At 41.8% G+C, this 10585-nt stretch overlaps 1 protein-coding gene across 1 annotated transcript; it reads left to right on the top strand.

Annotated features, from left to right (window-relative positions):
- Nucleotides 1-794: 794 nt before the first annotated feature.
- On the top strand, nucleotides 795-1739 carry LOC309547282 (olfactory receptor 13G1-like; the record flags this gene model as incomplete). The annotated part of the gene is made up of 1 exon (XM_082247112.1): nucleotides 795-1739. The coding sequence occupies one exon, from the start codon at nucleotides 795-797 to the stop codon at nucleotides 1737-1739; it is 945 nt and encodes a 314-aa protein (XP_082103238.1).
- Nucleotides 1740-10585: the final 8846 nt, after the last annotated feature.

The following is a 10585-nucleotide window of genomic DNA, read 5'->3' as shown; positions in this document are numbered from 1 at the left end:
ACATTCAGCATTTTTGAATACACTTTTATTGACACATTTATTAATTTGATCACCATTCAATATTCTTTTAAGGCACGTCTTTTCTACATACATTTATATTAGATCTAGTGGTCCCCCTGTTAAAAAGCTGAGCGCTGATCTTTATATTTTTTAATTACGTTGTGATTAGTGGTGACACTATCAGAATCAGCTGCTGGCTTGGAGGAGTTCCACATCTATTTTTCAGATTGGGAAGATCCATTTGATCGCTTACCTCAAAATCGCGCATAAGTTTATTATTCCTGCAAACATTCCCATAGACACACTCCTAAACCTTGTGGGCAGCCTTCCCAGAAGAGTTTAAGCTGTTACAGCTGCAAAGGGTGAGCCAACTCAATATTGAACCCTACGGACTAAGACTGGGATGCCATTAAATTTCATGTGCATGTAAAAGCAGGTGTCTCAATACTTTTGGCAATATAGTGTATGTGTAGATAAAACACAAAATGTATACCTATATGCCTCAAATACATCTAGATATACCTATCCTTGACTCTTTTCTGTAGACAACGTGTGTAAATAGAGTGAACAGAGCAATTAACATAAATAGAACCCAAGTCCAGAGAAAACATCGATCAGTTTAGTACCATCAATGTGTCACACTGCTGACTGCAATGGATAATATAACAAGCATTACTCTGCTCTTGCTCACATAGAAAATGAAATAGTATACATAACACTTTATGATTCATTTTTTATTTGGAGTGAAAATATGACTTACATTTTTATTTGTATTTTGCAGGAATTAACCATAAATGTCATCCAAACTTAATCAAACATCATATATAGAATTCCTTTTGTTAGGATTCTCCCAGTACCCAAATCTCCAACCTCTTTTCTTTACCATATTCTTACTGATTTACATGATGGCCTTTGTTGGAAATATATTAATAACAGTTGTTATAAGTTCAGATTCTCGTCTTCACACTCCAATGTATTTCTTTCTTATTAATCTTTCCATATTGGACATTTGTTGCACAACTGCTGCTATCCCCAAGATGCTCCAGATACTTGTGATAGATAAGAAGACAATCTCATATTCTGGCTGTATCACCCAATTATATGTATTTTCAGCTGCTCTTAGTATTGAACTGATTCTTCTAACAGTTATGGCGTATGACAGGTATGTGGCAATCTGTTATCCTTTACAGTACAAAACTGTAATGAGCAGTGCAACATGTATATGTTTGGTGGGAGCTGCTTGGATCCTTGGCACAGTAAACTCAATGATACATACATTCCTCATACTGAAACTAAGCTTTAGGGAAGAAAATATCATGGACCATTTTTTCTGTGAAATTCCCCCAGTGTTAAAGATGGCAAGTTCTGACACATATGTTAATGATGTTGTCATTGTGGCATCTGATGTGGTGCTGGGAATGATATGTTTTAATCTCACTGTTATTTCCTATACATACATCATTTCCACTATTATGAAAATCCGTTCTGCTGAGAAGAAAAAGAAGGCCTTCTCGACCTGCGCCTCCCACCTTACTGTAGTGACTCTCTTTTATGGTGGAGTCATCTACACCTATGTACGACCTGCCTTCAGCAACCGTTTAGCAGCTGATAAAGTTGTATCGGCTCTGTATGCCATTGCATCTCCAGTACTAAATCCCATTATATACAGCCTCAGGAACAAGGAAGTGATCAATGCTATTAATAAGACATTTTTCAAAAAAACTATTTTTCAAAAATGACTCACTGTTCATAGGCATTCTAAAATATTTTTGAAATGATTGTGGTTTTAAGAACCTTTAGAGCAGTTTTCTGTGATTGTAAAGGTTCACATTTTTTTTAAAATAATAAAACAATATACTTACCTGCTCTGTGTAATGGTTTTGCCTTGTAGCTCCTCTTCTGGGGTCATCCACCGATGCTCCTGGGTGCTCCTCCCTTCTAAGTTCCCCCATAGCAAACCACTTGCTATGAGGCCACTTATGCAGGCTCAATACTTAGCCACACTTTGTGTGTTCATTGACACACACAGTGCAGTTTAGACCTGCCCCCTGTTCCCTCCTCATAGAATTTGATTGAAACAGCAGGAGAGAATGGCTGATGCATCTGTGTATTGTGGGGAAAGAGAGAGCAACGCTGCTGCCCTCAGACACAGCATAGGATCGAGTTTGAGCTCAGCTAAGTATTTAGCGGGGGAATGGATCATAGAAGAATTTTTACCATAATAAAGAGAATAAATTAAGGTAAAAAAAACCTTCTACCTTTACAACCACTTTAACTGTTTTTCTTTTGAAAATTAAAAAGATTATGATGTTTGCAGATATTTGGGTATGTTATATATTTTGATATGACTTTACTTGGAATACTGTATATCAGTATTTCATTTTTTTAAAAAAAATAAAGTTTACTGCAAGGATTACTGGTTCAGATCCTGTTCTGCAAAAATGGCAAGACTCAGGCTGGCCTGGGGGCTGAAAAAAAAAAAAAAGACTAGAAGATTTGTCCATCCACGCAAGAGCACATGAACAGATCTCTCCTTGAGGCTACTATATATGGACAGAAAATACCCAAACTTGTCCAAATACCCAAACTTACAATTAGATGCAACCACTTTTTGGCAGACAATTTTCCACTCTGCACCTTTAATTTTTCAGTTGAGGGATGTTGGGGGAAGGCAGCCAATAGGGCCACCCACTAAGTGAACCTCAGCTGGTTCCCCGGGAACCAGCCATGATTCATACAATGTAGAGCAAGTTTTGCATGCACTTTCACCTATAGCAGCTGCCTTTCCCTTAAGACTAATATGCCTACCAGTAATGAAATGCCCCCGGGACTTAAAATTATATTAAACCTTAGGGTTTTTTAAATTAAAATAACAAATATGTCTATACAGTATCTCACAAAAATGAGTACACCCCTCACATTTTTGTAATTTCTTTATTATATCTTTTCATGTGACAACACTGAAAAAAATTACACTTTGCTACAATATAAAGTAGTGAGTGTACAGATTGTATAACAGTGTAAATTTGCTGTCCCCTCAAAATAACTCAACACTCAGCCATTAATGTCTGAACCGCTGGCAACAAAAGTGAGTACACCCCTAAGTGGAAATGTCCAAATTCGGCCCAATATTTTGTGTGGCCACCATTATTTTCCATCACTGCCTTAACCCTCCGGCCGGGGTATTGAGTTCTCCAGAGCTTCACAGGCTGCCACTGGAGTCCTCTTCCACTCCTCCGTGACAACATCACAGAGCTGGTGGATGTTAGAGACCTTGCGCTTGTCTACCTTCCATTTGAGGATGCCCCACAGATGCTCAATAGGGTTGAGGTCTGGAGACATGCTTGGCCAGTCCATCATCTTTACCCTCAGCTTTACCCTCAGCTTCTTTAGCATGGCAGTGGTCATCTTGGAGGTGTGTTTGGGGTCGTTATCATGTTGGAATACTGCCAGTGGAGGGGATCATGCTCTGCTTCAGTATGTCACAGTACATGTTGGCATTCATGGTTCCCTCAATGAACTGTAGCTCCCCAGTGCCAGCAGCACTCATGCAGCCCCAGATCATGACACTCCCACCACCCTGCTTGACTGTAGGCAAAACACACTTGGCTTTGTACTTCTGATTGCCGCCACACATGCTTGACACCATCTGAACCAAATACATTTATCTTGGTCTCATCAGACCACAGGACATGGTTCCAGTAATCCATGTCCATAGTCTGCTTGTCTTCAGCAAACTGTTTGTATATATACACATATAAACAGTATATACAATAAAAACAAGGTGGTCCAGCGGTGATCTTTTCTGTGTGTTCCAAGCATCCATGTTGATAATAGTGATCATTTTGATCTAACTGAGTAGCTCCAACTTAAAGAAAGGCTAAATATAGTCATGTTCATTGTGAAGAAAAACATTAGGAAATTTCACATTAGTGATGTTTGAACAGATACACTCTAATTACATCAAACTTATTTGCAAACAGTGGATATTCGTGAATGTCAGCAAGTCTACATGCTTATCCAATGTTTTTTTTGTACTGTTGTGTTTTGAAGAACTTACCTTTCAATAATAGCTACCACTTGCTCTGATGGGCCACGAGGGCTTGTTCACACCTGAGGATGTGTTCACATCAGGACGATTTGACGTGCGTTTTGAGATGTCAAATCGCCGCCTAATGCCGGCAACGCTGCACCGATTCCCAAAAGTAGTTCCTGCAGTACTTTTGGCAACTTCGATCGCGATTTCAATAGACATCTGTGCATGAACTAGCACAGATGTCTCTCAAATTGCCCCAGAACTTGCACTAAAATGCCGGTTTGAAATACCAGCTGAACTTGCACGATTTTAAACCCGCCTTCAGTGTGCACCTAGCCTTAAGCCTAATGCCCCATACACACGTGCAGATTATCTGCAGACTGTTGTCTGCAGACTTACCTTTTCTATGTAGTGCAAGGGCCTGCCGGATTGCATATAAATTGAAAGTGTTTAGGTTTGACCTCATATTATATGGTTTTGGTAAGTCTGCAGACAAAAGTCTGCAGATAATCTGCACGTGTGTATGGGGCATTAGTATGCGTTATGATTGACATTGTAACACATTGCACAGTTTTACTTTTTTTCAACTGTATTGAAATGTCACAAAATGACATTTCATTCAACTCCATGCACCACAGATCAATACATTGCACTAGGGGAGGGGGGCGGACATGTAGTGATATACCTTGCACTGCTTAAAAATGCAGAAATTATGCATTTTTATGCAATGCAATCCACCAAACATCAAACAAGACACAACAAAAATTATTGTTTTCCATGTGCCTTTGCATTGAGCCTGTTTTGATAAGCATTGATCAAAACAGGTTCAGTGCAAGGGCACATAGAAAACAAAAGTCAATCAATGCTTATCAACACAGTTCAAGGCACCTGGTATGAACAAGCCCTGAAGAGAATCCTGCTTATTAAGGCCCCTTTCACACATGGAGTCCGTTCAGATCCACCTGTCAGTTTTTTTGGCGGATCTGAACAGGGGCCCCATGCATCCCTTTAGGACATCAGATGTCAGCGGAGCCATGTCCGCTGACATCCGATTCGATCCATCAAAACCGGACAGATGGAAACCCTATTTTCCATCCGTCTGGCGGATCAATGAGAACGGACAGATGGTCCATTCCCATCAGATTCCCCCATAGAGATGAATGGGGACCTGACAGCTGTGTCTCAGCACACAGCACGGAGACACAGCTGTCATCCGCCTGCTCAGCGGGGGATAGGCGGATCGATCCCCCACTGAGAAAAACTTTGTGTAAAAGAGCCCTAAATCTCACTACATCGAAAGCAAAGATTTAAAAAAAATACCCACTATAGTTATTCAAATAAAACAATCATTTTCTATTTATTATAAAAGAAAAAATAATAAAAGAAAAATCCTAAGAGCCAACTCTATTCCCTATCCCATGACATTTCTCCAAAGTAAACCTGAGGGGAAAAAAGTTTCCCTGTGGCTTTTACCAGCAAAAGAGCTTGATTATTGTTATGTGGCATGGGCTCTTGGGAAATTTCAGTGCTCCAGTTAATGTGCTCTAATTTATGAAATGTATCATTCACAGAAGTAAGATTGTAAAGAGGAACTGTACTATGGAAGCTGTACACAACATAGGCAAACCTCCCTGCAGCTGATATTTTCTGATATATTGCTAACTTACTATGCTCTTTTCCACAACGTGTCCCTATAAAGGTGTGAATGAGTCAGAGGGAATGACACAGAAGCTGGACATTATGGGCCGGATTTAAAGAAACTGCAGCTTCAAACATCTATGACGTGTTTCAGTTTCGCCGCGTTCAAATCAATTAACTGGCGCTGCGGCGAATTGGCTAGTGAAACAGCAATAATGAATTCCGCTGTCAGCGGGATTCACTTACGATCGCGGCTTCGCCAATTCGCAAACTTATGTCTTCGTGCTTATAGCAGTTTCACATAGCGATGTGGGGTAGTGGATTAGTGCACACATCACACGTCTGTAATTCATCTCCCTCTGCTGTAGGTTCGAGGCTTACCATCTCCACCTACTTTTTTTATTTTCTTTTTTTGTTTATATTGCTAAAATGTAACGGATTACATCATATATATTGCTAAATAATGTTACACTCAGAAGCGCTTGCAAGCTTACACCATTTTAAGTGTTTTTTTGATCTTGTCTGTGTGTCAAATCGATCTTATGATTGAAAGTACCAAAGGCAAGTGACCAAACCCCTACCCTACTTCAGGGCAAGATGAAACCTCACAATTTTACCATGGTCTTCTTCCCACATTCCATACAATGTTTAGTTCTTTAGCTATATGTGCTTTTTAGCCTTAACACACTCCTTTTTTTCCACCATACAGCTTTATTCTGCACAATAGCTAAGTGCTTTGCAACTTCACTGCAGTTAACAACGTCATGGGTTCAAATCACATCACTACACTTGGGATCTCTTTTCACTCTCATTTTTTTTAACAGTTTTTTTAAACTATCTTGAATTTGGGGGGGGGGGGTGTCCTACCCAAATTTCAAGCACATCAATGGAAACAACACAATTTTGATTTTATGAGTGTGGTCCTAGTTTTATCGAGATGCAATTCTTTACATATTTACCATGGTTCTTACAATTTCTTGACCAATAAACATAGGTGTCTGATATTGGACTCTCTCCATATTTCAACAACACAGACCCTCATAGTCCAACACTACATTTGCCTCACACCTCAACACAACACTGTCACATCCCTACTCTACATTACAACCCCTCACATCACCAGTACAAGCAGCATGCAAAGTGCAAAACTCCGGCCTTGGCAGCTTAATGGGCCATACACTAACAATTTGTCTAGACTTTTTCCTGTAGACTTAACCAAACCATATAATATAAGCTCAAACCTCAACACTTTCAATTTGGATGCAATCAGGCAGGCCCTTGCACTACATAGAAAATGTCAATCTGAAGGATAAAGTCTTCTCTAAATCTTACAGTGTGGATGGCCCTTTTGTCTGTAGGCACCCACACAAAACAAAAAAACACATGTTCAATTCTAAAGTCTTTATTTATTTGAGAATGACAGCAGAAGGAGGGATGCAGCAAAATAATATTGTCACTCTCCAGTCCGTGTGCCTTTACAGCGCCAGACCACGATCTTTGCTCCATGGCTACGGGATTCTGATGTCTTCCACAACTTCAGGCAGAGTTCAGAATCCATTCTGCACCTCTACCAGCTCATAGGGGACAGGCATGGCAAGGTTGCTGGTCAGCTTCCAAGCCACTTTCGAAGTTCCAGGGTGTTCATGTTGGTCATTGGCCATGTGCCTTACCAAATATCCACTGACCACAAAAGAAGATGAGTGGAGTCCATCAAGGTGGGTTTCTACCACCTACACCCGCAAGCAGTACCACTCCTGGAAAAATAAAACAAAGGATAAGACATTTCATTATGAAAATCACATCTTAATGCCTGTTTGCTTCATTCTGAACTTCATTTAATTTCGACATCACGAGTGAAATAACACATTTTATGCCAACTTACACAAACCAGAAATCATTAATGTAAACATTTGAATACACACCTGTGATGCCAGACAGCCCATCACCACAGGCTTCTCATGGTACGTGCCATGATTCCAAGATGTTGACGTTCTGGAAAATTACAACACCATAAGATACCAAGCAGCCGTTCATGTTATCAATAACTACACAGGTGGCATAGACACAAATAAACACCTGCCAGCTCTTCTCAGCCCTTTACACTATTCACAATACCAACATGTTTATGGTTAGAGGTGCATGTTTTTGCTCAAGTAACACAATTTTACCAATGTTGACTACACTTTATCTACAATGGCAAGTATCATTGGCAGATGATAATGACCCTCTGTCTCCCTGTGAGTGGCACCTCTGCTAACTAGCTAATTAATACACATGCCCTATCTTGACCGGTTACAGTACTTACATGTAAAGTGGCTAGCAACCAGGGTATTCCGGGTGGCCATACCTGCAGCGGTGCTCCGCCGCCTGGGGGCCGCCGGCTGACGGACCTCTGGCTCCCTCTCCTCCGTCAGCTCCCAAGATTCATCCCGGGCAACGCACATGTTGTGCAACACGCAGCACGCCAGGATGATCTTGGAAGCCTTTGTAGGAGAGTACAGGAGTTCACCCCCAGGCCGGGCCAAGCAGAGAAACCGGGATTTGAGAAGACCTATGGTCAACTCAATGATACTCCGGCTTCTCCGCAAGGCCCTGTTGTAATTCCTCTCTGCTGGGCCCTGGGGGTACCTGATTGGAGCCATCAGCCACGTCAGCTGCGGGTAACCAGCATCCCCTGAAAAATAAGAAAAATATACATTAGTTCTTCATATCATGTGACTTTAGATGACTCCTCAAAATGGGAGACAATTAGGCATTTTACTAAACAACCTGCTCGTCTGTTTGCAAAAACTCATATGAAACATCTCAACTCTGTCTAACTGCCTAAATCACTAATACAAATGGGAAAAAGGACACACAAAGTGGTGGGTTTCTCTTGCAAGTTCCAACTTGGCCGCTATTTTGTTCCTATTACATTAGCCTAGGTATTACTTCTGGAATATATCTGCAACTAGAGTGAGGAAACCAATATTGACTCACTTATGCAAAGTACTTTGGGGATATGGCAATACCATTGGAATCATTTGTAGGTTTTCTTTGGGTGGCTAGAGGACACCATTTACACATTGGTTAACCACCTTCATTGGACTCAAAGACAACTTTGCAAATCTTTCTTTTGTGAGCTGCTAAGCTGCTGATCTGGTTGTGTGTGAACAGCCTGACAACTCCTAACACATCCATTTTAGGTAGGCTTTGCTTAAATCAGGGTGTACACCGATGTAGCTTATTCCTATGTCTATGTAATCTTACAGTTTATGTTGTTAAGACAAAATACTTTACCAATAAGCCACCCTTGGGGCATTTGTCCACTTTCAAACACCTCGTACAGAGTACTGGTTCTTAACATACTGGAATCATGGCACGACCCTGGGTGACCAGTGTTGACACTCATGATGCGCTGTTTGGCGTCACACACTAATTGGACGTTCACGGAGTGGTACTGCTTGCGGTTCCGGTACTCACTTTCGTGGCTCCTTGGTGGCCAAATGGCTATGTGGGTGCCATCGATTGCCCCTAGGATTTGCGGCATGTGTGCCCGCAGGTAGAAACCCAACTTGACTTCATTCCACTCATTTTCATTCTGTGGCCAGTGGATAAAATTGGGCACTATATCGACTATGGCATTAATGACCAACATGAACACCCTTGAAACTGTGGGCTGGCTAATGCCCATGATACTTCCCGAAGTGGCTTGGAAGCTGCCACGCCCTAAAATATACAAAGTGGCCAGCAATCTGGCCATGCCGGGCACCGCATGGCCGCGCTGTGTGTCCGGGTCAATTTTGTCTGCTATGAGCTGGTAGAGGTGTAGAATAGTTCCTCGCTCGAGCCGGAACTTCCTCCTGACATCAGAATCCCGCAGCTTGTCCAAATAGATCCTTGGAGCAAAAATGCGTGGCTGGCGAGGTAAGGGCACACGGACTGGAGGTGCTGCTGCTGGAGGTGCTGCTGCTGCTGCTGCAGCTTCCCCACCTTCTGCTGCAGCTTCCCCACCTTCTGCTGCCTCCTGTGCTAGGGCCTCCTCAAACAAGGCACCGATAAATGCCAGCATTGCACCATCTAATGCGTCTGGGATATCGTCCTCCATTTTGAACGTGCAAATTCGCGAATGCGCAGATATATATAGAAACGGCCGCTAATTATCACACCTGTGAGCCAGCTATAAAAGGAGCACATGGCCAATATGGCTGCTGGATGTTATAGATCGATGTTTCTTATGTGCTAGCAAGACCCTGTGACCCACAACCTACATTATCTGGAGGTAAGACAATTGTATCTCTCTCTCCCAAAAAAAAGGAAGGAGAGAATTTGTACTTATCTTGGGTGTGCTTAAGTTGTCTATGGTGAATCCCCTCCAACCCACAATAGCTTGGGAACCCCTCAAGTGTCTTTTAATCATTGGCAGTTGGCCCCATGTGCATGTGGTTTGGACATGTGTTTTCTCATGTTTGTTAAAGGTGTGCAGTCTAGATTTGGCATCTAAACCTGCCCCCTTACCTTCCCAGCTTCCAAAGACACCATTTTTGCTTTCCTGATAACTGTAATTTATTATGTGCACGTATGTAGGTCATGCGATTTCTCATGTATGTTTAATGTTTGCAGCCTCCTTTTGCCTATAAAGGATTACACCACCCCCCCTCCACCAAGTCTGTTTGTGCCATTAGGTAAGTGTTTGGAGGGCCTCGTGTGATTTGTACCCATATGCGTTTTCTTATGTGTTTTTTTTTTCCATTTCTTTGCAGCCTCTTCTGCTTTTTTTGCCACCACCACCACCACCACCACCACCGTGTTTGTGCCATTAGGTAAGTGTTTGGAGGGCCTCGTGTGATTTGTACCCATATGCGTTTTCTTATGTGTTTTTTTTACATTTCTTTGCAGCCTCTTCTGCTTTTTTTGCCACCACCACCACCA

The sequence above is a fragment of the Pelophylax lessonae genome, assembly GCF_965119305.1.
Source record: "Pelophylax lessonae genome assembly, chromosome: 1".
Lineage (NCBI taxonomy): Eukaryota > Metazoa > Chordata > Amphibia > Anura > Ranidae > Pelophylax > Pelophylax lessonae.
Note: the sequence above shows the minus strand (reverse complement) of the source record. Positions and strands in the feature narration are given on the sequence as shown.